Source organism: Narcine bancroftii, chromosome 1 (genome assembly GCF_036971445.1).
Source record: "Narcine bancroftii isolate sNarBan1 chromosome 1, sNarBan1.hap1, whole genome shotgun sequence".
Taxonomy (NCBI): domain Eukaryota; kingdom Metazoa; phylum Chordata; class Chondrichthyes; order Torpediniformes; family Narcinidae; genus Narcine; species Narcine bancroftii.
In genome coordinates, this window is record NC_091469.1 from 197,264,332 (window position 1) to 197,292,189 (window position 27,858).

A 27,858-nucleotide genomic window follows, 5' to 3' on the forward strand; every position below is an offset into this window, starting at 1 on the left:
ACCTCACATGCATGGGCATTCCAAACATTTTTGAAGATTAAAGTCGGAATGGAGCTGAAATGCCCAAATTATTATCTAGTATAAACTTTTCAAAGCATGAGATGAGATTTGAAATGCAAGCTTAAATTCAATTGGTTATTTAATTGCATAATTAGTCATTTACATTGGGCAGCAAATATACAGTAAGACCCCTGGTATCCGGCACCCATGGGGATTAGTAGATTATGTATATTTTCCAGTTGTTTGAGACTTGCTCTTATAAGGCCTAATACATCTGCATAAAGAATAAACAGTTTAAAAGACAAAAAGCCCTCACTGTGCTTGCACTGAACAAGCTTCACTTGCATGAATATATCATCCTTAAAGCAGTAAAACACAATCTGCAGACTCTGTGGTTGAAGTAAAAACACAAAGCTGGAGAAACTCAGCCAGCCAAGCAGTGTCCTTTACACAGCAAAGGTAAAATTACATAACCACTGCTTCGGCTTGAGCCTTTTATCAAGGTATGGAAAAATGTCAGCAGGTGTCCAAACAAGAGTAGGGGAGGGAGCGATGGTTGCAAAAACAGGTGATATGGGGAGAAGGACGGGAGGTGACAACAGCAATCAATTGGAGGAGGGATAGCTAGGTGAAGGGAGAGGGGAAAGAGGAGAGCAGGTTAGCAGAAAGCAGAATAGTTGATGTTAATGCCATCTGGCTGGACAGTGCTCCAAACAAGAGGAGGAGGGGTGGTCCCTGATCAAGTGGGGAGGGATGGTCTCTAAATAAGATTGGGGGAAGAGGAAGGGGTGGTCTCTAAACAAAAGGGGGGAGGGGTAGTCATTGTTCCCTCTCTCCCTTCACCTATCATCTTCTGCCTTTGCGACCATTCCTTCCCACCAACTTTTTTTTCAGATGCCTGATGACATTTTTTTCAAAAAGGACTATGCTTGACCTGCTGAGTTTCTCCATCATTGTTTTAACTTAAATCTTAAAGCATTTTACTTTATTTTCAGTCACATTTTTTTTGAAAGCATTTAACCTTTGCTGTATCAGCAGGTTCCTTCCCCTCCACAGAGCTGCTCAATAGACAAACAATAAAATAGATAATTAACCGCCTCTACCCCTAGTTTACAAATAAAGGGATGACCCTTACTAAGCAGGGATAAGAATATACTTTAAGAGCATCACCCCAATGACAAGCAGCATCAAGTATCCTGGGTGACACTGTTTCACACAACTTTATTCTGCTACAAGCAAAGCTCGACCAAGACACTGCTCGCTGAATATTTGCTCCCATCTTCACCAAAAGTTTGTTGCTTCTGAGAACATTTACTTCGGCAATTGTAAACTTACCACACATGCCAGCTTATAAGATGGAATTTGAATCTTAAGAATATCACCCCAAAACCAGGGTTTGTATTGTAAACAAAATATAAAATCCAAACATTAATATCCTGTGGTTCAGTGTCCCCCATATCGATTGAGAACAGCATAAAACACTTTCATAACTCCTAAGGTCCTACCACTAAATATTTTTCCAGTGAAACTTGCGTTTGGGAAGTTGGCCTAATAGTAATGTTGTATTAAAACAAAAATATTATAAACCTGTCTAATATACCTTAAAATAACAGCACAGCAAACAAAGCTAACAGTCATCATTTGCAACAACTGATGAACAGTAATCAGTTATCGGTACTTTTAAAAACGGTTTCTTGGAGAGGCTCAAGTTTTCATTCTTTCATAAACAGCAGGCATTCTCTCTGGGTTAACATGAATCTCCAGCAACTGTGAAACCCCATCATGGCTCCAAACTTGTGTACAGTGAGCATAACTCAAAACCTTCATATTTAAGTGGAAACTCTGGGGGTCGTCTTGTACACCCACTTGTCTTATTTCACATATATGGTACATATTTTTTACCGTTTATTTTAATTTTTTCATTTTTTTTGCCATTTACTTAAATTCTGGGGACCAGGGTTTTTTTTTACTGTATTTGGGAGCTATTGCTGTTCTGTGTGGGGAATTAAAAACAACCTGCTTTTAAAGTTGTATGTCACTTTATAGTCATTTTAAAAAATCTTGGAGATATTAGATAAGACATTGCTGCCATTTTTGGGTAAATCGGACTTATGCTTTTTCAAGATTAGGAAAAATGACAAATTCATTACGCATACTTAAGGTAGTCCAATCTGTATATTCATACTTGGGGAAACTGATATACTATGTGAAAGTGATAAAGGTTTGATGAAAACATCTGTCTTTGCACTTTTACAGTGGAATAAACATTTTTCAGGTGAAAATCACAGGAAAGTCTGCTCTTTGATCAAATTGAGCACCAATTCTTTGAATTGGAAGGTTAAAAAAGTTTTGGTGACCTCAAATTATTTTTGACTATATTCAAGTATGGAATGTTTGTAAAATTTAATATGCCCTTTTAACCTATTCACACAGCAACAGTCAGAGGAGAAGATGAACAATTTCTTAACATGGAAATTGATCATGAATTTGAAAAGCCAACTTTCTGAAACCTCCACTCTCTCAGACAAATGAAACCGTATCAGTTTTGTGATAAATTCACATGCTTTGTTGCAAAATGATGCCTGAACCTCTCCAGTCCTGTATGATGCATTTTTGGCCAAGAATCTGATCTGAGTGCATTGATTACCAAATTACAGTTCTAAATAAAATGATATTGAAATGAAGTTTAATTGCTTGGCTTGGCAGATACCAAAGACAGAATCTTGCAGAGAATTCTACCTGTAAAAACACAAAGCTGGGAGAAACTCAGCAGGTCAAACAGTCCTTTATAGAGCAAAGACATAGATAACTAACTGATGTCTTGAGTTTGAGGCCCTTTATCAAGGTATGGAAAAAATTTGGCAGTTTTCTGAATTTAAAAAAAAACTTAAAGGGGAGATGAGGGAGTAGGAGCAAAGGCAGGAGGTAATAGGTAGGGAGGGAGGGCACAGCAATAAGCAAGGGGAGGGGTAATGGCTCGGTGAATGGAGAGGAGGGGGCAGAGAGCTGAGGGAAAGATGGAGGTGGGAAAAGGGAGAGCAGGTTAGCAGAAACTGGAAAAGTCGATGTTAATATCATCTGGTTGGAGAGTGCTTAAATGGAAAATTGGGTATTGTTCCTCCACTTTACAGGTGCTCTTGGTGGGATAGTACACGAGGCCGTGGATAGAGTTCTACCTTGCTGACGCCAACGACAGCTCTAAGACTCTCTTCCTACTTATCAAGCCATTGTCTCCAATACCATCCTCAACCACATCACCTCTGGTCTCCTCCCTCCCACGGTCACCAACCTCTGTCTCCCATTCCCCCACTGCTTGTTTCTACTTTTACCCAAGATGCATAAACCCAACCATCTGGGAAGACGCATTGTTTTTGTCTGCTCTTATCCTAGTTTCGTCTTGCCTTGACTCAATCTTCTCTTCCTGGTCCAATTCCTCCCCATCTTCATCTGCGATACCTCACATGTCCTTCATCTCTTCAGTGACTTCAGATTCCTCAAATTGGACTTCCTCATTTTCATGATGGCTGTCCGATCCCTTTATACTTCCATTCCCCATAAGAGAAGATCTTAAAAGCATTTTTTCTCCTTTCTGGACCAGAGACCTTACCATTCATTCTCTACCACCACATTCTTCCACCTGACAGAACTTGTCCTCACTCTAAACAACTTCTCCTTTGACTCCTCTCACTTCATCCATATCAAATGAGTATCCATGGGTACTCACATGAGTTCCAGCTATGCCTGCCTGTTTGAGCTTTGTGGAATAATCCATGCTGTAAGCCTACACAAGAAAGGCCCCTCAAAATTCCTCTGGTGACTACATCGGGGCTGCCTCATGCACTGACAATGAGGTCGTCATCTTCATTCACTTTTCACCTCCATCTCACTTACCTGGTCCATCTCCGACAGCACTCTCCTCTTCCTGGATTTCTGTCTCCATCTCAGGAGATGAGCTTTTCACTGACATACAAACAACTACCTCAGTTACACTTCCTCACTCTGTCTCCTGCAAGGATTCTATTCCCTTCTCTCAATTTCTCTATCTATGCTGCATCTGCTCTCAAGACAAGGTCTTCCAGTCCAGATCTTCTGAGATGCAACAAACGCAAGATATCCCTTGTCCTTGCCTAACTCCTCACCAACCTTTGCATCCAACACATCCTCCAGAATTTCTGGCACTTAGAACAGGATCCCACTACCAGACACATCTTCCCCTTTCTACCTTCTGTAGGGACTTCTCCCTTAAGCACTCATCCCTCCCAACCAATTTCTCTTCCTCCCACCCCCCCCCCCCCACTTCTTCTGGCACCTTTCCTGGCCACAGGAGGTATCACACAGGTGCTCACACCTCCACCCTCACCACAGTCTGGGTCCCCAAACAGGCCTTTCAAGTGAAGCAGCCCTTCACTTGTGTATCTGCAGGACTGATTTACTGCATCTGGTGGTCCCTTTGTGGGCTTCTGTACATTGGAATGACTGGGCAAGGATTGGGAGATTACTTTGCTGAGCACCTTCACTTTGTCTGCACCAGTAAAAGGGACCTCCAGTAGCCAACCGTTTCAGTTCTACATACCACTCGCATGTCTATCCATGTCCTCGTGTATTATCCCACCAAGACCATGGGTAAATTGGAAGAACAACACTCTCCAGCCGGATGGCATTAACATTGAATTTTCAGGTTTCTGCTAACCTGCTCTCCCTTTCCTGTAATTTTCCCTCAGCTCTCCACCCTCTGCTCTCTATTCACCTTGGCATCCCTCCTCCCCAAGCTTGCTGTTGTGCCCTCTCTCCCTTCTTCATTGATTACCTCCTGCCTTTGTGAGCATGCTCCTCTCTCCCACCCCTCCCCTTTACATTTTTATTCAGACACCTGTCAACATTTTTCCAGACACCTGCCAACTTTTTTTCCATAGCTCGATGAAGGACTCAACCCCAAAACATTGGTTATGTGTTATTATCTTTGCTAAATAAAGGACATTGTTTTTCCTGCTGAGTGTCTCCAGCTTTGTTTTTTGCATCATCAATAGTGTCTGCAAATTTTTGTTTTACTGGAGAAATGTGCCTCTTGTATTACCACAATTAGTTGCATCAGTAAGTTAACTATTAACAACTGCATTAAAGTTTAATTCCTAACATATTAGTCATGAGTTCAATAACAAAATTGTAAATTTAAGTACATTTTGGGATATGCTAGATTTTTAATTCTTATGTAATAATTTAGCAATTCAATCAACTGTCCCTGCTGATCGTGAAAAAACATTGAAGAAAATTGAGTCAAGTTTATTGTTATCCGATTGCACAAGTACAACCTGACGAAGCAGCATTCTCTGGTCTTGGGAGCAAAGGGTGCAGACACACAACGAGACCTTGACAAACAATACATATGCAGGACAAGTATTCACATATATAAATATTGTTTTGTGAATATGAGAGTCTCAGATGATCAGTGTGAGCAGTCCTTTGGTCATTCAGCATTCTCGCTGCTTGTGGCACGAAGCTAATATACAGCCTTGTGGTGTTGGCGCTGATATTCCTGTATCTCTTTCCTGCTAGGAACAGCTGAAAGTTGCTGTGTGTGGGTGAAAGGGGTCCTCAATGATTTTTTGCTTGCCTCTTTGGACAACAATTCTGGTAGACTGCATCAATGTGTGGGGGTGAAGGGGGGGGGGAAGACTCTAGTGATCTTCTCTGCCTCTCTTATGGTCCTGTGGATTGACCTCCGATCAAATTTTCTGCAGCAACTGTACCACAATGATGCAACTGCCTAGGACTCGCTCAATAGAGTTCCTGTAGAAGTTTGATATTTATGGTGGTTGGTAGCCTTGGCTGCTTCAGTCTTCTAAGGAAGTACTGTCACTGTTGAGGTGCTGTGTCCACAATAGGTCACCAGTTAAGAGAACTCCAAGGAACTTGGTACTCTCCACTCTCTCCATTAGAGTTGTTTGTGTATAGGAGGGTGGCCATTCCTGGTCCTGAAGTCCACGGTCATCTCCTTCATCTTGTCCACATTAAGACTTGGGTTGTTACACTCGCACCACATGATAGTACAGATTCTATCACCAATGGGTATATGTACAGATGGTAGTGTAGGATGACTGTGATTGGCTGAGAGTGTAGCCACACCTACTGGCAGGTCTTAAAGGATTGCTCCTAGCCAGACCAGGTCATTCTGGATTGGTCGACCTACTTGTGATATGCTCCAGTCTTTTAGTTAATAAAGGCCTTGGTTTGGATAAACAAGTCTTTGGTTCTTTCGACAATCCATATTATGAGATTTTCCACCTCTTTGCAGTATGACTCCTCATTGTTGCTGATGAGGCCAGCTACTGTTGTCATCTGCAAATTTGATGACACTGTTGGAGCTGAATCTGGTGATGCAGGAGCAGTTTGAGCACACTGCCCTGAGGTGCGCCAGTGTTCAGCATGATGGTGCTCGACATCAGTTACCGACCTGAACAGACTGTGGACTTTGAGTTAGGAAGTCCAGAATTCAGTTACAGAGAGGACATTTTCTCCACCAGCCTCTGGGGAAATCACTGTATAAAAGGCCAAGCTGGAGTCAATGAACCGCAGCCTGGTGTATGAGGCATCGTTCTCCAGGTTGGCCAGAACAGAGTGAAGTGACAAGGCTATAGCATTATCTATGGGATTGTTTCTTCTCTAGCCGAATTGAAATGGGCCCAGCATCTCTGTTGCTTTGATGCATTCTATCACCAGATGCTCGAAGCGTTTCATAATAGTGGAGATCAGTGCCGCAGGACAGTAGTCATTCAGGCCTGTTATTGTTGCTCTCTTGGACACTGGGACGATGATGGCTGTCTTGTACACTTTTGGCTGTACTGAAATTGGTCCTGGGTATATACATTTGTTCCTGTCACCCCGAGTGCTTTGAAAGGGAGCTCTATTATTTGCAGCTGCTTGTTAATCAGATCCTGGTAGAATACACATGCCAAAGGAAGTAAGTAATAGGATGGGTCATTGCACTTTGTAAATTAATTAAAGTGCTTATTTAGCTCATTACCAAAAAGCTGTATCAGTTTGCAGGCTCGAGGTGAACAATTTCTCCTTTATCATGACTTTGTAAAGTGCACAAAATTCCCTTTAAGATTCTCTGGCTAACAAAAGTTGAACATGCCTTGTATCCTTCAAATACAACTTGTTTGCACCATTTCCAAAGCATTGTCATCTTTGCCCAGAATTGAACTTATGAGGCTTCAACTAGTTTTAAGTGTTTAGATGAATTTCCTTCTTTTGGTAGTAAATTTTACTGTTGATAAATCTATGATTCCAATAAGCTCTTTAATTATCTCAAATAATGTGGCCTATTCTCTTCAAATGATTGGAGATTAATGTTCCTGCACCCACTTAAAAATACACAATTTGAATTCATAATGAAAACAGCAAATGATCAACCCTTAGCTGGTCACATAGCATCTGTGGGATAAAAACAACTGAACATTAAGACAAAGATCTCTTTATTAGAGATATTTCTACATATGACTTTAATTTTCTCTGTGGCAGAAAGCTTGTTTTCTCTCACTTTGAGTAAGAATCTCTGACTTCAAACATCAGGGTGCCTAACCTAATTAATGTTTATAATTTGTTTTTCTGATTTGAATATCTGTAATTTTTATTTTCATTTATTGTTTAACTCCTGTTGCTGCTCTTCTGAGTGAAATGTAGAATTTTACTCTTACAAACTGCAGTGTATATGTCTACTTCAGTATATTCTTGGTTTATTTCTACACATCTAATTTTTTTTCTTAAATCTGCATATCAAAATCCAGTTCATTAATAGATGTCAAATGTCACTGCATTATTTGATACTTTTTCAATTTGGATAATGTTGGTTGCACTAATGAAAGATGCATGAATAGTTAATTTTTTAAAACTTGATAGTCTTTGTATCGAGCTTCCTTTAACCACTGGTCTATTTCCTGATTTCCGGGAATGATCTATTGTCTGTTTTAGTGGCTGTAAGCAGTCTTCTGAGTTGTTCGTCTATAATATATACTTAATTTTGTAATTTCTTTCTAAAATAGTGATATAATCTAACAAATATTCATGTTCATAATTGGATAGATTTATTTTTATTTCTGAGCTGTGCAGGCTCCAGTGGTGTATGCAGTTGAAAAACAGTAAGGATGGATTGTTTTCGTAGTAAGTACACCTTCATATTGCAAAATATTTTGCTTGTTTTTGAATAATGCATGTGAATGCAAAGTAATTAGCATAAAATGAAAGCTGAATAAATAGATACTAAATACTTTTTAGGAGGAAGAATTATAGTTCTGCATAATGCTGTGCATTATTCCCATGGAGTGGGCAGGTGATGTAGTTCCAGGATGTTGCCAATCAGACACGCCAAGTATATTTGAACAAAATTGCCCTGGAGTTATCTTTTACAGCATGGATGAAATTCATTTGTGAAAAAAAATTGCACTGAAGGAATAGCATTTATATTTAAAAAAATGACTAGGGTAGGAAGAAGGGCCTGGATGGAGAACAGATTCTAGCATGTAGAATAAAGTGATTTGAAAATTATGTGCCCCTCAATGTTATTATTTTAATTTTCTTGCTCAGATGCAAAATTGTGGAAGCAAGTAGCTCTTCACTGGGCAGCTGCTAATCATGGCTTGTCATCTCCCTAAAGTAATGGGATAGGTAACATCTCACTTTTTTTTATAAGAGACAAGACCTGACTAATGCTCCTGTACTTGTTGGTTTATTGACAGAGATGACATTCAATTGAATAGACCCGTGACAATAAGTTATTTTAATGCTGTTTAACGTTACCATGATGGGACATTTTTTCAGTGCAATGTGGTAGTCTATAGAATGGTTATGACTCTTTTGTGGAAATTAGGATTTGTAGTTTGAGCAAATTGCACTCCACTGATGATGCCTGTCCCTGGGGTTGTTGTGGCTATTTTTTAAAAAAAAAAGTAAAAGAATGGTCCATTTCAGGCTGCAATGATCAGAAAATTTTCAAAAATGTCAAAACAAAAACAGTTAATTAAACAAAATGTGGCTGTTGGAAGAAGTTGTATATCTTTTACATTTCCTGTTTTGGGATATTTGGGGAGGGATAGCACCACTGGTGGTGGGGGTGGGTAGGGGCTGCTGTGCCCTTTTTGGCCAGCTCATCCACCTTTGGTCCCCGCCTGATGCTTAGGTCTCACTTGTGCCTTCAAATAGCGGTAGCATTTGCAGCACCCCGGTAAAACATCTTGGCAGATGGGCTAAACCAGATGAGGGTAGCTAACTGGTATTTGACCCTTGGTGAGGTAGAGGATCTGTCAATCCCAGTTTGTGAAGCCTGGCCCTGGCAGATTAATTGGTCTCTTCTGCTTAATTGTCCACCGGTCAAGAAGGCAGGCCAAACAGGTGTTGTGAAGCACTAAAAGCATGTCAAGACACTTGAACGTCTTGGTCATCCACTGCAGCGAGAGGTCTCCAGCCATAATGGTTGTCTATGCCACTGAATCAAGGTCTCTTCTGCCAAGAGAGTGGGATTGCTCCTGTGCAATGGCTGTTCCACTTAAAACTCCATCATGCATAAGTTTCTGTTGTGTGATTCATCTGGCATATTCCTTGAAACAAATGTAATTAAAGAAAGATGTGTAAACAAACTGCAATATTGAAAACTACTTCAATAATAAATGTGCAAAGTAAGACTTGAATTATTTTCTGAGTTTGTTTGGTGAAGGGATAGCAACTGTACTTGAACCTGGTGGTACAAGTCTTGCGGCACCTATATCTCTTTCAGATGGCAGTGGTGAGAACAGCACATGTCTAGGATGGTGTGGATCTTTGACTGCAGCTGCTCTCTGACAACAGTGTTCCATGTCGATTTTCTCAATGGTGGGGAGAGTTTGGTCTGTGATGTAGTGGACTGTGTCCACTGCCTTTTACAGGGCTTTCTCCTTTGAGGTATTAATGCCTCACCATATCAGCTGGTCAGCACACTTCCCACGGCACTTCTACAAAACCTCCAGAAACTCCTGAGAAAGTTGAGGCACTGATGGTTTTCTTCACCCAAAGACATTTGTGTATTTGGTCCAGGAAAGATCCTCTGAGATAGACTCTCAGGAATTTAAAATTGATCACTCTGTCATCTCTGATCCCTCAATAATTATTAGATAGTACACCTCTGATATTTTTCCCCTCCAGAAGTCTACACTCAGCTCTTGATTTTGGTGACATTGAGTGTGAAGTTATTTTTAGTACGCCATTCATCAAAGTTTTTAATTTTCCTTGTGAAGGCTCATTTCATTGCCCCTTTTTATACAACTCAATATCGTCAGCAAATTTTTAGATGGTGTTGTTGCACTGAGCCATACAGTAATGGGTGTAAAGAATTTTGAGCAGGGGGCAAAGAACAGTGGCCCTTGGTGGTCTGGTACTGATGTAGATTGTGGAGGAGATGCTGGTTTATGATGCAGTGTAAAGGATCCTCTTGTCTGCTATTGAAATGAGTGAGACCTCAAACACAGTGCAATCTAATCGATCTGAGTAGTACATTTTTCTTTTATTTAAAATGGTTATTTTTATGGCAAAATGATATCATGCTCTGGATTAATTAATGAAAAATTGATTTTTTTAATTGAAAAATGATATTGCCAGCTCCAAGGTTTTGGTATTGCAGAGCAGCAATGGATGTGACAAATGAGGAAGAGGTGAGCTAGTTCTGAATTTTATTGAGATTTTGTCTATTATGAATTTGATTGTTTGAGGAAGATGAGGCATTTTGCAGAAGCTATCATTTTTAATGCAAATTTATTATTTGCCTGACAAAGTGAAAGAAGGTGAAATAAAGCATAAATTAAATTTAGCAAAGAAGTATAATTAAGATGAGTTTATTGCTGAATTGTTTTCTGGATAATTTAAAAGAAATAAATTTCAGGGTGATCTATTTTTTCCCTCAAGAATATTTTGAAATTGTAATAAATGCTACTCTGGCTTGGATCTCATTCCGCAAATATGCAATGTTACTTCTAATATTAAAGATATATGGGATTAAATGTAATAAGAAAATGTTTGTGCTTATGCAAAGTTAATTCTTAAAATTGCCCAGAACTTGATACAGAATTGTTGTCATTCGCATTAACTAATTAAATAATAAGTCAGGGTGTAAGCATTTCACTGAAGTTCATTATGGCATTTTGACTTCTTGAGCATGGATTTCACTGTGTAAAAGTTTATTTTTGTGACTAAAGTGAGTTCAAAGCTATTAATTCTATGGACATTGACCTAAAACACTAACAAGGATGACCTGAAATTTATATTTAAACTATTCTCTGCTTTTATTCCTGTGGCAGGAAGCAGTGAATCATTCCAAAGGATATAACATGGGAGTCAATTTTGCATTTTCAAAATGGTTTGTTGTTGTACAGTGCAATTATATTTTGGAAGTCTCATTTAAAATTTTTACAATCACAGCAATATGCTAATTTAAATGTAGTAAAATTCCCATTATCTGGCCCCTATGGGGACTACAGATGTTGGATATGTGAATTTTCTGGTTGACTGAGACTCACTCTTACAATACCTAACTAATAACACCTGCATTAAGAAGACACTGCTTAAAAGACAAAAGACCGTGAAAAAAGCAAGTAAAAAATCAGTATTGTAGTCTTTAATAAAGTTCAATTTCTTTTAATTGTTTAACAAACATACATAATAAATGATTACATAATTAATTGTTTACAAGCAAATACATAAAGGGAGAGGAAAAAATAAGTGATAAAATATACACATCTTCATTAATAGTAACTTGTAATAACTCCATCTGGTAATAAACCTAATGAATGCAACCATGTCAAACCCATTATCAGACATTAAAATAAGGATTTTCTTAAAAAAATGACTGGATTAAACTAATCTCATCCCCTCCCTCTCATCAAGGTTACCTTGGAAGAAAAAGAAATCAATAATGATGTGGAACCATTAGCAACCCCCGGAGAACAGACAAAGAATTACTGGAACATGCGATGATTGATTCTTCTAATTATTAACAAAAATTATAAGAATGACCCCCATAACTTAATAAATTGAAATGTTCTATCTTTAGTACTGTATATGATTTTCTCTAAACTTAAACAGGGAATTGCATCATATAACCACTGCATATGAGTAGGGGATGCATCTCCTTTCTATTTCAATAAAATAACTTGTTTGGCTATCAATATAGTAAAAGCTAAGACTTTTTCTTGAGATGCCGATAGAGGTCTATCTGAGTTGTGAGGAAAAACCAAACTATAATTAACAGACAGGGTTCCAAGTTTTGATAGATTTTGAATAACCTTTCAGAGAGGCTTCAACAATTTTACATTTATCATAAAAAGGATCAATGTCTGCATAAAAAAGGATAATTTAAGTTGAGACATATAAATTCAGTGCACTACCTTAAATTGTAATAAGTAATGTCTTGCACAAAATGAGGAATCATTAATCAAGCTGAGAGTAGAGAACCAATCTTGCTCTGGAAAAAGTTATATTCAAGTCTTTTTCCCAATCGCTTTTGATCCCAGCCATTGGGACTGAATTGAAGTCCAGTAAATTATAATAAATACATGCTTTTAATCCACCGTGAAAATAAAATCGTAATTTCCTTATGTTACAAAATTTAAATTCTACCCCTGCTTGTTGCTGCTTTAACAGCACTGCACTAGCAGCTACGCTAACTGTGTCGCCGTAATAATTAACCTCTTCCTCCCCAACTTTACCGATACATCCTTACTAATATACCTAATACTAATAAAAATAAAGACTCTAATAGGCAGGGATAAGGAGACACTTTGGATAGTTGCCCCAGTGGCGAGTGGCATTGACCGCAGTAGCACATTAACTACCACCGAGGTCCAGGCTGAGCTTTAGTAAGGCCCCCCTACAGGGGCGTAGCCAGGTTTTAATGTTAGGGGGTGCAAGAGCACATAAAGGCACCATCACCACAGCTGTGTGTGTGTGTGTGTGTGTGTGTGTGTGTGTGTGTGTGTGTGTGTGTGTGTGTGTGTGTGTGTGTGTGTGTGTGTGTGTGTGTGTGTGTGTGTGTGTGTGTGTGTGTGCACACGTTTTGCACCTCTCTCTTGCACTCACTCGCAACCAGGCAATTTTTGATTCTGCTAACCGCAAAGCAGTATGTCCTTCGGATCAGTTGTGGTGTGGGGAGAGACTTTCTGATCCCTCCCGTCTTTCGCTTGATGGTGCTTGTGCACACAAGATGAGGTTTGCAGCGCAGACTGCTCCTCCCCCATCCCCCACTTCACCACCAGTGGTCTCAGAGACCATCTGCCTTGTTAGCATTTCCCAGCTCCCTCCTCGTATTCACCAATGCTACTAACCCAAATGGGCAACAGCGTCAGCAAGGAGAGCGAGCAAAGCATTACAGCCACTCCCTGCACACAGGCAGGCTCTGCATTTAATTGATTACATTCCATTTGAATGAAATGAGTTGTCAATAATTTCAACTATTGAAGCAATGACTGCATTTAAAATTAGCTATTTAATAAAATCATACACTTTACAACATTTTATAATGAAAATTACATTACCTACATCTAGATCTCCATGCTACTGCTGCCAGCTCCCAAAAACTACCGCATACGTTATCCTGGCAATGACACGATACTGACTCTGTCACCAACTTCACTCACACAGACCTGCAGTAAATGTGAAATGATAAACCAGAACCAGGCAACCCTTTCCTGAGAAGGCTGGAGCTTGGGGCCCCCCATACCCTCTGGGCCCCTAGGCTTCAGGCTAATGGTTAATCCGCCACTGATCGACCGGCTCTTCATCCTGGTGTCCTATTCAGACCCTTGACACAACCCGACTTGCCTCATTGCAAATGACCTGGTTAGGCTCTTGCCACACCTTCGTCATGCTGACAGCCTGACTCTCCTCCATGCATGTGGCGACAGCGAAAAGAATGCGCGCACATTGTGAAGCAAACATGTGCGTGCCTGTCCAAGGAAGTCTCAGTGCTCCCCTGCTGGGTTCATCTGCCCAAATTATTTATTTGAATTTATATATTTATTTCCTTAATTGTTTCTTTCTGGTTGAATAAATGCCCAATAATGGGGATTTTACTGTATTTGGGTAGAACTATTGTTAGCTTTACTACTCCATTTTGTAGTCCAAAGAAGTCAAAAAATTGCCTTTTAAATTTAAAAGGATATGAGAAATGTTTGTTTTACAGTGCATAGCACATAATATGATATTATTAACCTTAACCTTTATTTAGATGTAGATTAAATGTTCATTGTGCACTCCTGTGAATACTTCAAAAAGAGTGTCTACATGAATGGATGTCTGTTTTATGGTTTTTTTGTATTACCTCCTGGCATTTATTAAAGTTGGTTTGCATTTACTGGTGGATAGAGAGATGGTACTGTCAGATTTCCTTTACATTCTGCTGTTTTTCTTATGAAATATTTGTTTTTTTTTGTCCAGTATTGAAAGTTGTGATTTTTTTTCTGGAGAAAAAAAAACAAAATGTAAAATCAGTATATAGTATAGAATGCAAAAATATTGTTTATTGAATGTGCATGGTTGGCAGTTGTTGAAAAGTGGCTTCCCCACAAGAGGATCAGAAGTTATTTATGAAACAGTTGAAGATGGTTAGGCCCAGGTTAGGCCCTGCAGCAATGTTCTGTAGTTGATGTAATTTGACCTGTAATATCCATAAATGTCTTCTGTGGCATGTCTTCAGTTATTGGCCATCAGGAAGAAAATGCTTCTGTTAATTACTTGTTATACAAACTGCTTTGGAAAGTTGGTTGTATTTTTTGACTAAAGGGTGTAAGAAAATCTTTACCTATATTATATTGGTAAAACATAAATTACTGGTGAATCCAATAGTGGGGATGGATAATTTAATTTAAAACATGTAATTGTGTGTTTTAATTAAGTGGTTGTAGGTATTTTCATATAAGACTGATTAATTTGAACAGCCATAATATTCTTTCATTCCTTGCAGCATTGGAGATCATTCAGTCATCAACTCGATGTTAGCTCTCAGATCAATAGCATCCATCTTGTTTCCCTACATTTGTTTCGCTGCAGCAATCCTTCATGCCCATTTTCACTGTTCTATTATTAATTTTCTGACTCTCCATATACAGTTGGAATTTACTGCGACCAATGAACTTAACCTGAACTTCTGAAAGATGAGGGAGGTGTCTAGGAACCCTCTGTGGTCACCAGGGAAATGTTCAAAAATCATGTGGGCAGCACCAGAGCCCAGGTTGCTGGAGCTGTGAGATGGCTACGGTTCCAATCTGCCGCTGAATTTGATGTCACTATGCATTATATTGAAATCTTGCCATTCGTATGTTGATTATTATATTTTAGTTCATTTTGAAAAATGAGGATTTGTGGTAGCATTTGGAGAAATCTTCCAAAATCGAGCTTTTCTCAATTTTGGCATTTGTATTTTATTTGCAGTACCGGATGGTGCTTCAGAATTTGGATGGATGCAGTGCTTAGCAATAATAAAATAGTTCAATTTTTCTCTTTTTCACCTTAAACTCCTGGATTGCATTTGCTTTCATGTGGTCCTCTGTTTTCCACCCCAAAAAACAATGGGCTAATGTCAAGAGTGATCCTTATTTGGGTTCGCAGGTGTACCTTATTTTTTTGAACACTATTACTGATTTATTGTCAGAGTAATTGTATGAAATCATTTACAGCCCTAACATTCTTTTTTTTCCCTGTGGGTGAGGCAGAATTACCACTTTTTGGTGATGCAAAAAAAAACTGCACATTTAAACAAATAAAGAAATGTAAACAAACGGTGCAATACCGAGGAAAAAAATTAGTACAGTGCAAAAATAAGTTTCCTTCGGTGAGTTGCTGATTGAGTTTGTTGAGGAGTCTGGTGGAGGGATATCAGCTGTTCCTGAACCTGGTGGTGTGAGTTTTCTCGCTTTCCTGATGGTAACAGTGAGAATAGTGTATAACTGGGTGGTGTGGAACTTTGATTATTACTGCTGCTCTCTGACAGCTGTGTTCCCTGTAGATATACTCAATGGTGGGGAGGATTTTGCCTGTGATGGCACTGGCTGTGTCCACTACCTTTTGCAGGGTTTTGCGCTCAGGGGTATTGGTGTCCCCATTTCAGACTGTGATGCAGCTGGTCAGTACACTTTCCACCACACATCTGTAGAAATTTGCCAGGGTTTCTGGGGACATACCAAACCTGCTCAACTTCCTGAGGAAGTAGAGGTGCTGACGTGCTTTCTTCGTGTTGCTGTTGGTGTGTTGGGTCCAGGAAAGGTCTTCCAAGATGGTGACTCCCAAGAACTTGAATTTTTTTTCACCCTCTCCATCTCGGATTCCCTAACGATCACTGGATCGTACACTTCCAGTTTTCCCTTCCTCAAGTCAACAATTAGCTTCCTGGCTGTGATGATATGTATATACTGTTCTGTGTATAAGTGGCTGGCCTGCTCACTGATGACTTGATCCCCTGTAACTCCGCCTCCTGTGACCTGGCCATAAAGGTCGACCTTTCCATTTATTTGAGCACATGGAGTTGGGCCAGCCGAAATCTAATGTGTATTAAAGCTTATCGTTCCTCGCTCAGTCTTTGGAGTCATTGATGGTGCGTATGTATCACTGGTTTTGGTGATAAGAGTGTGAGACTGTTGTTGGTGCCAAGTTTTCAGTCTCCCTCCTGTATGCTGATTCTGCCTCTTTTTATGTGGCCCCACGACTGTGTTCTCATCAGTGAATTTGTAAATGGTGTTGTTGTACCAAGCCACACAGTCATGGGTGTAAAGTGAGTAGAGCAGTGGGCGAGGAACGCGTGTGGTGCTCTGATACTAATGGAGATTGTGAAGATGTTCTTACCAATTCTCACTGATTGTGGTCAGGTGGTGAGGAAATCCATGATCCAATTACACAGTGGGGTGTTGAGGCCCAGGTCTTGGTGTTTGCTGATCAGTTTTGAGGGAATTAGCAAAAATTTGTTTTGCTGCACCTCCAAGCCCAGTTTATAGTGATCTCTTGTAGCATTGCTGCTGTTCCATTAAAGGTCATTTAACTGAAAACTTAAAAATGTAAAAATGAGATTATTCTGAAATGCTTTGTTCAGTGCCTGCAGCTATCTGCCTTTTTGCGGGATTGCAAGATTTGTATTACAAGTCTGTTTTCACTGGCAGACCAACTTAAAGGATTAACTCTGCCCTACTTTTGGACATAACATTGTCATGGAAATATGAGATGTATTAGAATGTTTATAATAAAGATGCCAAGTTTCTTTTTACTGTATTTCAAGCTTGTTTTCCAAAGTAGATTATATAGTACAGAGCTATTAGAACTGCACGACTCTAATTTGTTTTGCTATTTTTAGATTCAATCTCGTCATTGATATTGTTTACTTCATTTTTTTGCGCAAAGAAATCAATCGGTCCTTGATTAGCAATAAGTAACCATCACATCAGTTTTGATTGTTGCTAAATGTGTAATATGTTGATGTTTTTTTAAAAACATTTAAAGATTGTAGATAATGATCAAGTTCATTATTTGTACATATGTAAGACAAATCTGTGTTCTGGACCATGATGTCCACACATAGCACATGATAATCGCATACATAAAGGCATCATTTAAAAAATATTTTTAAGTAGTTTGGGATCCAACATGTAAAATTTTGCTCTGTATAACCATGGACTGACAGTAGTATATTTTTAATATTTGAGATTATTTGCTGGTGTTAGATCATTATAAGGCCAAAAAAAGACAAATCTTGTTAGGTTTTCTATCAGATACGCCTCCTCTTTCTTCCCACCCATGCTTCCTGTTTACACATGGAATTAAATTCAGAGAGGATAAGGCCATTGCTGGGAAGACCAGGATTAATTACACATTCATAATTGCAATAGAAAGCAATAATCCACTCTGAATTACTGCAGTCCGTCTGTGGAAAGTTCTTCATAAAGCTGTAAAAAGTTTTTTGGGGTGGGGGGGGGTGTTGTTTTGGCAATAATAGTCTCTTCACTGGAAATTAAGGTCATGAATTAAGAGATCGATTAAAGAATGTTTGCAGTAATAAATTGGAACTAAGTGCTTGCGTGCCTTATACAATGATAATTGTTCTTCAGATCAAAGGATGGTCTCTTTTTGTACAATTACAAGGTAATTTTGTGTGCACTTTGACATCTGGGTTGGAAGAAAATCTAATGTGCCTTGGGTTATATGGAGATGAATGGTAGTTGGCTGGCTGACTGCTCGTGATGACCTTTGGGTTTATCCTTTGGTACACCCTGAAAATACAACAAATTATTCTATACTAATTAATTTCAAGCTCCAGCAATTTCCATCTTAATTTTAGTCATTTATAGACTTGTTCAGAAGGCAGCATGCATTGCATTGAGTAGATGGTGCCAAGATGACATGTTGGTAGATGGGGTAAGAATTCTTAAATATTGAGTAGATTAAATGTGTCAGTAAAATGATGGAGAACTGTTTAAGATCAACAATCTTAATTTTGGCACTGAGCTAAAAGTAGTTCTGCTTGATGCCAGTGTTGGCTTTCTATAACGAACAGATGGTTGGGCTATACTTCCATTTATTACTACCGAGCAACATGGGACATTTTGTAATGTTTTATTAGATTTGGCTTTTATGAAGTCTAGTTTCTAACTTAAAAAGTTGGGAAAGACTCTTCTCCCTTTATCAAACAGTTTGAACTTTTCATCAGAAATTGTAAATTATATGAAATTGAATCTATGTAAGAGATAGAAAAATTGTGTGTGCAGGTCAACTCTTACTCAACTACAACAGTGTAGAAAATAATGTTGAGAAAAAGTTAAAACAGTACAAGAGCATTATCATTTTACTAATGAGAGGCACATGAATGAGCTTGATAACAACAGAAAAAGAAGTCCTTGAATCTGATGATGTTTTCATACTTGTGTGTCCTCTGTCTGAAAGGAGGAGAGGTGGGGTGGCATGAGTTTCAAGTTTGTTGGCTGCTTTTGCTGGGCACTGGGAAGTACAGATAGAGGAAAAATTGATTTATATGATGGCTTGGGCTGCGCTTGCAAATCTCTTCTGGTTCGAGGCTGGAAATCTTCAATCCAGTTTTTGTTACACAGATCCTCGTCTTGGATGTTCTTTTGTGCTCGTGCAATTGTTGTTGGTTCCTTAAGGTGTTGGTTTCTAGTAGTTGCTTTAAAGTTTTATTTCTATAAACTACATTAGATGTGAATAGTTTCAAACTGTTTTGCGAGCATTTACTAAAACACTTTCAGGTCAACTAATCATGTATATTTTAATTCATAGTTTTTATTTTTAACTGGAGGAACTGGGAATTGTGCTGGAATGATTATCAATATTACTTGCTATTAATTTTTACCAGGATGCTGGTGATACCAGTGTGATGGTGATAGAATCTGTACTAATGTGTATATGTACATATATACAGATGGTAGTGTAGGATGACTGTGATTGGCTGAGAGTGTAGCCACACCTACTGGCAGGTCTTAAAGGATTGCTCCTAGCCAGACCAGGTCATTCTTGTCTGGTCGACCTACTTGTGATATGCTCCAGTCTTTTAGTTAATAAAAGCTTGCTTTGGATCAACAAGTCTTTGGTTCTTTTGACGCGCATTACAACCAGTAGGGAAACCTATTCCCGCCACACCTCTGCCGCCCTCCCAAACTCGTGTCTTTCCTAGTTTTGTTCCTATTTTAGTTGTGCTCAGCAATTATTGTGACCTGTAGAATTTTTGATTAGCAAAATATTGCAGTAACTTCGCATTCAGTTTGTTGATAACACCAGTCCAGGAAGGAAACCAGGTCTCTTGGCCTATTGCCAAGATAATCTAATGTCAGCAAGACATTTGAATCATAAACTTCAATAAAAGTGATTGATCCTACGCCCCTGTCCACTTCAATAGTGCTGAAGTGGAGAAAGTAGATAGCTTGGAGTGTTTTTTTAATTTAGAGATCGGCACGGTAACGAGCATTTCTGGCTCACGAACCTGTGTTCCACCCAAATACAACAGTGTGCCTAATTAACCTATTAACCCAGTTTAAATTTGATAGAAAGTCAACTTGGCTCACAGATGGCCCCAGAAATCAGGATTAAAGTTGAAAGCTGGAACTGTGAGACAGCAGCACTACATGTTGTGCCATTGTCACCTGCAACTAATTATAGATTATTCCATTATTTTTATTTCTCTTGCTCTTTTCAACTTTTCCATCCAGAATAGCATCCAGAGCAATTGGCCTCAACTCTTCATTTTGTTTTCTCATAAAAATACTATGCTTCTTGGAGGAAGGCAATGTGTCAACACTTGATGTTCAAATTTGCTTTTGTCCACAAGTGAAGTAGTAATTTTTACTGACATGAAAACTAAAGGCCAAAAAATACTTGAAACAAATGGTTGTCATGTCAATTTTCTCATGAAATATTTTTCACTTTTGACATTTTTGTAATGTTAGAAATTTTTATTTTTCAGATGTAAGAGGTCCACCCGCACACAGAATATCTTGTGGAAAATCTAATTATGAATGTGCAATATGGAACACCAAATTTTGTGTTGTCACAGATGGTCAACTGCTGTTACTGGATAAAGAGGAGGTATGTGAAAGCTCATTTTAAATCGATATATTTGGATCTTGATTAGGGGTTTCTAGATTTCATTCAGTGGTAGTGAGTTTTAATCTGGCAAACACGTGCAATAAAATAATGAGGAATTAATTAATTTCATCCTGCTTTAAATTGTGGAGACCAGCTCAAATTTCTCCACTGATTTAACACAGTCTTGACATTTTTAAAGGAGAACTAATAAATGGAGCATACATCTTTAAAAGTAAACTGGAAACTCCAATGAAAGCCTTTTGAGTACAAAAGCATTGATCCTGCCATTTTTGCGACTGATTGTAAATTCCAAAGTAGAACATTTTTTCTGCTATGATGTTCACTGACCATTTATGAAAGCTGATCTCTTTAAATTGTGCCAATTATTTTAATAAATTTCTGAACTCAAAATGACGGATTTGCATTTTTAAGAATTAATTACTTGTTGGATGAAGACACCAAAGTTTGTTCAATTTGAAAGGGAAATTAAGTTGTGGGCAAAAATCTGGTTATTGAAAGTTGGCAAGAAAAATAAAGCAAATTATATAAATGAGCAGCAGAGCTCTGAGATGAAAAGATTCCTTATGCTGAGTATGATTTGCAAAAATTGCATGCCATTTCCTGCATAATAAGAAAAATTAACTGCTTATTGCCCCCAGAATTTGGTGTGGTTAGTCAGATCTTGCTGAATATTGGAGCAAACATGTAGGGTTGAATGGCCTGCTATTAATGTTTGTGGGGTATGTACTTGATATTTTGATCATGCAAATGTGCATGTGTGTTTAGATTACATTGCAAATATATTAGAAGAATTATTTTGTGCACCAATGGTCAGGGAGAATCACTTTTTAGATACGATGATAAAATGATAATGAATGCCATTGATCGTTCAAATTTTTCTGACCAAAATGTAGCATTTTTTTAACTGTATGTAAGGTACCAAATTGTATGTTTTGAAGGTTTCTTTATTCATAGCTCAGTCAGTAGCTCAGTTGAGGATTAAAAAAAAAAATAAAGTAGCTAAAGTATGATGAAAGGATTTTTGCCATTTTGGTATTTTGACTGGGTGATGGTGTATTTTGCCTTCTTGTAAGGATATGGGAGAATATTTAATTATCAGTGCATTTTGACAGTAACACATTTAAATGTCTGCGGCTCGCTGTCTGCGGCTCGCTGTCTGCGGCTCGCTGTCTGCGGCTCGCTGTCTGCGGCTCGCTGTCTGCGGCTCGCTGTCTGCGGCTCGCTGTCTGCGGCTCGCTGTCTGCGGCTCGCTGTCTGCGGCTCGCTGTCTGCGGCTCGCTGTCTGCGGCTCGCTGTCTGCGGCTCGCTGTCTGCGGCTCGCTGTCTGCGGCTCGCTGTCTGCGGCTCGCTGTCTGCGGCTCGCTGTCTGCGGCTCGCTGTCTGCGGCTCGCTGTCTGCGGCTCGCTGTCTGCGGCTCGCTGTCTGCGGCTCGCTGTCTGCGGCTCGCTGTCTGCGGCTCGCTGTCTGCGGCTCGCTGTCTGCGGCTCGCTGTCTGCGGCTCGCTGTCTGCGGCTCGCTGTCTGCGGCTCGCTGTCTGCGGCTCGCTGTCTGCGGCTCGCTGTCTGCGGCTCGCTGTCTGCGGCTCGCTGTCTGCGGCTCGCTGTCTGCGGCTCGCTGTCTGCGGCTCGCTGTCTGCGGCTCGCTGTCTGCGGCTCGCTGTCTGCGGCTCGCTGTCTGCGGCTCGCTGTCTGCGGCTCGCTGTCTGCGGCTCGCTGTCTGCGGCTCGCTGTCTGCGGCTCGCTGTCTGCGGCTCGCTGTCTGCGGCTCGCTGTCTGCGGCTCGCTGTCTGCGGCTCGCTGTCTGCGGCTCGCTGTCTGCGGCTCGCTGTCTGCGGCTCGCTGTCTGCGGCTCGCTGTCTGCGGCTCGCTGTCTGCGGCTCGCTGTCTGCGGCTCGCTGTCTGCGGCTCGCTGTCTGCGGCTCGCTGACTCAGAGAAAAACCTGTTTGACTCTGCTTGCAAAACCACATATGCATCAACTTCCTAAAACAGCATACTCCATCCCAAGTCTTTGCAGACATATAGGCACCACCTTGTTCATAACTCTTGCATTTTAAAATGAGATCTGTTTTGAAGTGTTTGTATCTGTTTGTGACCTATCTAAAACCCCACAATCTATCTTACAAAAACATATCTATACATAAAATATAACATAATCTGACACATCATAAAGTTGTATTTGTTAAATAGCATGCTAGTTTATCCAGAATATCTGTATGATGCCGGGAATAGTAATGATTGGATAATGGATTTTTGAATTGATAACTAAGTAGAACATGGTAAACCTAAATACAGTAAAATCCCTATTATTCAGAATTCAAGCAACTAATAACCTCAAGTGACTGGCAAAAACGAGCAGAAAATAAATAGGTAAAAAATGAGTTTAAAAATTGGTGCCCCTCGTGGTTAGTTTTCTAGTCACACAAAGTGCAGTATCAAGCATCCAGAAAATTCACTTATCTGTCATTTCCCAATCCTCATAGGTGCCAGATACTGGGGGTTTTGCTAAATATGGCATCTGAGCAGGTTCCTGGATCTTATCCTGTTATTTTTAGGACACATTATATAGTCTAATTTCTGATTTTATTCCCCATATTCTAAAAATAATCTGGGCCTCACAATGGAATATATTCAATTGATTGAGCATTCATAATTATCTGTCAGAAATTTTTAATTTGTGCAAAATAGCATCACAAAAGGAAGAGTCTGCCCTCTAGATATTCCAGCCACCTAAAAAGATTTTTGATTTATTTCAATAATGTGACATTGCAAGCCACTGATCTACAGGGTGAACAAGCCCATTGTGTAGAATCTCTCCTTTAGGACAACTCCCTCATCTTGTGATTCTTAGTTACATTGTTTCCGAAGTAGGTACTTTTTTTTCCCTGGAGTACAGAGGAGAATACTGTACTGCACAACACAAGTCCTGCAGAGTTATAATACAATTCCTTTGTTCTTGCAATGAAAGCAAATGTACTATGTTTGATTTTACTGCTTACTATATGTACTGCAATTTTTATGGTATATTAAGAAACCTCAATTTTTGTTTCCCTAAATTTGAAAAACTTGAAGCAATGACTTAAAACTTTGCTAATGGTGGTGGAGAATCTCATCTGGTCCTTCAACACCAGCTCCATAGCCAAAAAATCCCAACAGCACCTCTTCATCCTCCAAAGACTGAGGAAAGTTCATCTCCCACCCTCCATCCTCACTAAATTCTACAGAGGATGTAGTGAGAGCATCCTGTGCAATTGCATCACCGCCTGGTTTGGAAACTCTTCGACCTCAGACTGTAAGTCCCTGCAGAGGAGAGTGGAGTCGGCGGAGAAGAACCTTGGGGTCTCTCTTTCTTCCATGATCCATGATGGACATATACAACACATAATGCATGCAGAAGGCAAATAACATTGTGAAGGACTTCTCACACACCTCTTGTAAACTTTTCTCCCTTCTGCCATCTGGAAGGAGGTACCGTAGAACTCGAGTCTTCGTGTTCAGATTGTGCAACAGTTTTTTCACCCAAGGCATTAGGCTCCTTAATTCCTAGAACATTTTTTTAAAAAATTGTATTATGACTTGATATTTAACTCCTATTTGTGTAAATCTGCTCCATGGTCCTGGAGAGATACTATCTCGTCTTTACTGTGCATTGCATTAGTAGTTGTGGAATGAATGACAAATGTGACTTGACTTGAAATTAGGAGTGGTAAGACTGTAGAGAGATTTACAAATATTTTTGTGGGGGGGAAACTGGAATATTGATATATTCTATGTAATCATTGTGTGTTTGGCAAATAAACCACTAGGGGTGCTCAATTTAAACTTGTGGCTTTTTTAACCAATTTATGTTCTGCAATTTTTTTTGCCATTTGCTTGAGGCTGCCAGTTGCTTGAATTCTGGATAGTGGGGATTTTACTATATATGGCACTTTGTCTCCTATTAATTCGCTGCCCTATTTTCCAACAACTGTTTGATTATCTATAACTGTTGATCTACTAACCTGGCTTTTTCCACCCCCTGGCCACTTTCGACAACTCCATCTTCACACCTTTTTATAATTACCGTGAAGTTGAAGATAGAAGTTTTGGTCCTCTGTTCAACCTCAAACTGCATCAAGAATCTGTTCCATTGTGGTTACTTCCTTATGATTTTGACCTCAAAATATCTTAATTCTACATAACTAATCTAAAACTGAGTTTCAGGTTGGGTCTAAGAAGCAATTTTAATGGACCACAAATGACACATTTGCAAAGGTGCACAGCTGGACCATAACACTTGAAAATCTTATCTTAACTTTGAAACATTGGAGGAAATATTGAGTTATCGAGTTGTCCTATTTTCCTGAGCATTTTGTACAGAGCTGCTTCCAAATGAACATAATTAAAATTTATGAAGAGATAAAAGTCTTAGTCACAAACTGTTTTTACTATAAATATTTAAAACTTCAATTTTTTACTGGAATGCAAAACCTAAATATCCACTCCTCATGATACACATTTGGTTTTGAGCTTCTCTTTATTGTAATTAAAATATTCGATTTTTCATCATTCACCAAGTCATGGAAAGGCAATGAAAATGTATTGACATAGTAGTGCGAATAAAAGCGCTCACGACTGGAGGGAGAACAAATGCTTTTATTAGCTTATAACCAAGGATAGGGTCTCATTGTAGTCTTCGTAAGGGTTCTGGGTTTAGGTGGGAAACCAGAGTTATATATGAGCAGATGAGGGTGGGACCAGCCATCAGCACAACCTACTACCAGTGAATCCCAGTTCACTGCACATAGTCAACTAATCAAGATGTTTGTTCTTTCATTTTCCACTGAGTTTGAAAAACTGTGGGTTATATTTTCCAGATTCACCCATTGTTACTGCAGGAACGGCGAGCAGAATCTTGTCGGGCAAGACTGCTACGCAGAACTATCAGTGTTCCTTCTGAAAGCCAGTTTCCAGAGTATCAAACAAACCTCTTAATGGGACATGGTGAGTCAACTGTTACCAGTTTAACTGAAATAGTTGATCTTTCATTTTTAAATTTGATATTTTTGGGTATTTCTATGTTGGTTAAGTATTGGAGCCAATGTAAACCTTTATTTTCACCTTGAGATTTGATTTTAGTAATGAAAGATTTATAATATTTGTTTTCTAAATAAATCCTTGTATGAACAGGCCAAAATGATTTGAAATGTTTAATGTAAAGCTGTAAGGGCTCTTGAATAGTTAATTCCAGCAAATTTGAGTTGACAGACAAAATTCAGTATCAGAAACAACACCAAAATGTTAAAATAGTTGCTTTATATTATTGCTAAAGAATCCTTGGAACTGTTCATTAGATAGTATTGGTCAAAATGCAGAGAACAATGAAAAAGCAATCACTGCATTTAAATTTAGACACACAGGATGGTCACAGGCCTTTTTGGCCCACCTGCCCATGCTGCCCAATTAATCTACTACACCTTGTAAATTTTGAACAGTGGGAAGAAACTGAAGCCCCAGGGAAAACTCTCACAGACATGGGAAGAATGTGCAAACTCCTAACGGTGTGGTACTTGAGCTCTGGTCCTGATCTGGGTGTTATAATACCCCATGTTCTTCTGATTTCTGCTGAATTTGTTTGTGTTAAATTAACTTGGCTTAAGAGCAGTGTTTAAGTTTATTGCTGTAAATTTTCTATCAAAACAACAAATATTGAGCCATAACTTTTTTCAAAAGATCAACATTAATGATCTTGAATGTGGAGCAGCTGTTAAAGGATTCAAATCTGAAATGTTGATTACCCTTTATTTCCTATCTATGCTGTGTAACCTGCTGAGTTTCTCCAGCACTTGTCTGTTGAATTTATTGCTTTTCTTTATTCCAGCTTGTATGCTATATTATAAACTTGTTGCTTTTCATGATTAGTTCGATTTGGGTATTTTGGGTCAGTCTGGCAGCCCTCTTGAGGTGCCTCACAAAATGAAGGATGAAAGTAATGATCCAGTAGGCTGCTCGAGGCCTGCAGCGCTGCCCTCCAATTGGCCACAACTAAAAGAGCCTAACTGACCTGTCAAGGAAAGCGGATCGCAAATGCACCATCAGTGCTGAGGGGGCTTTGATCACGCCCCTCATCTTAAGAATAAAAGCAGGACTGAGAGCCCAATAAAGCTCAGTGTTAACTGCACTCAACTGGTTTTGTGCCATTCTTTCTGGGAATAGTGTATTCTTTCTGAGCAAAACTGCATGCAGCTATAACCTCCTGTGCTATAGGCTCTGCAGAGCCATAGCTTGTAGCAGCTAGCTACACAGTCATAAGTTGCTGATTGATTGGCATATTTAAGTTGGCAACATTTGACATTGTTCGTTATTACATTGGAAGTAGTCTGGGGGAATGAATGTTGGGGTGAGCACAATGGTAAGTTGTACTAATTATTTTTGAAGAACACCCTGGTGGGGGGGGGGGAGGGGGGTGGGGAGAGGAAAAGGGCCACTAATGATTTTATCCACTTACAACAAGGATTATGAATAGGTGAAAGTACCAGATTCACTTATAATTTACTAATGATTGCCATTGCTCAATGTTCACATAGGCATTCTAATTTTTCATTTGTTTTATGTCGATCCTTATCTGAGAGCAGGGGTGGGCAATTAGTTTTCCCAAGGGGCCACATGAGAAACAGAAAATATTGTGGAGGGCTGGACCAATAGGCTGAACTAAATTATGCTTAATATTAATTCTATCTCTTTATAAAAGTAGTAGATTGCATTGTTTTTACAAGATGCAACTGGTAAGAGTAAATGTGACGATTAAGCAATGGAAAATAAGCTTAGGCAAAACATCATTTATTCAATTGTTAATACCATTTTTGTAGTCCAATCACGTCATTTGCTGTTTTTCAGTTCTTTTTCTTGTTCAGAGAGAGAAATCTAGTCTCTGTTGGGCATGAACAAGTGCATCGAAGTCAGGCTGAATGTCTGAGGTGGATATGGAAAGGACAGCTGACAGATGATCATCAGAGAGAGAGGATCTATACCTGGATTTGTTAACTTCTTCACTGAGAATGTTTGTTCACATATGTAGGTAGATCCAAAGAGAACCAACACCTTCTGAGCATGGCTCCACATGTGTGGAAAGTTCTCCTCCTTGAGAGAAGAGTAAAAATCCAGCAGTGATTCTGACTTAAACTGCTCTGCCAGTATCATATCACATTTCAGTCCAGTGAGTTCCAGCTGAACACGACTGGGTGCATTATCCACACGGCAGGTAAAGGG

At 39.4% G+C, this 27,858-nt stretch overlaps 1 protein-coding gene and 1 pseudogene across 7 annotated transcripts in view; one reads left to right on the forward strand and one right to left on the reverse strand.

Moving 5' to 3' along the window:
- The window catches only part of LOC138737104 (disabled homolog 2-interacting protein-like), a 592,760-nt gene that overhangs the window by 23,815 nt on the left and 541,087 nt on the right, over positions 1-27,858 (forward strand). For all 7 annotated transcript variants that reach the window (XM_069887658.1, XM_069887625.1, XM_069887641.1 and 4 more), the window contains exons 2-3: positions 20,471-20,592; positions 25,467-25,593. In XM_069887658.1, the coding sequence (XP_069743759.1) occupies positions 20,471-20,592; positions 25,467-25,593 (249 nt within the window). The remainder of the gene's footprint in view (positions 1-20,470; positions 20,593-25,466; positions 25,594-27,858) is intronic.
- The window catches only part of LOC138754068 (general transcription factor II-I repeat domain-containing protein 2B-like), a 76,342-nt pseudogene continuing 75,140 nt past the window's right edge, over positions 26,657-27,858 (reverse strand).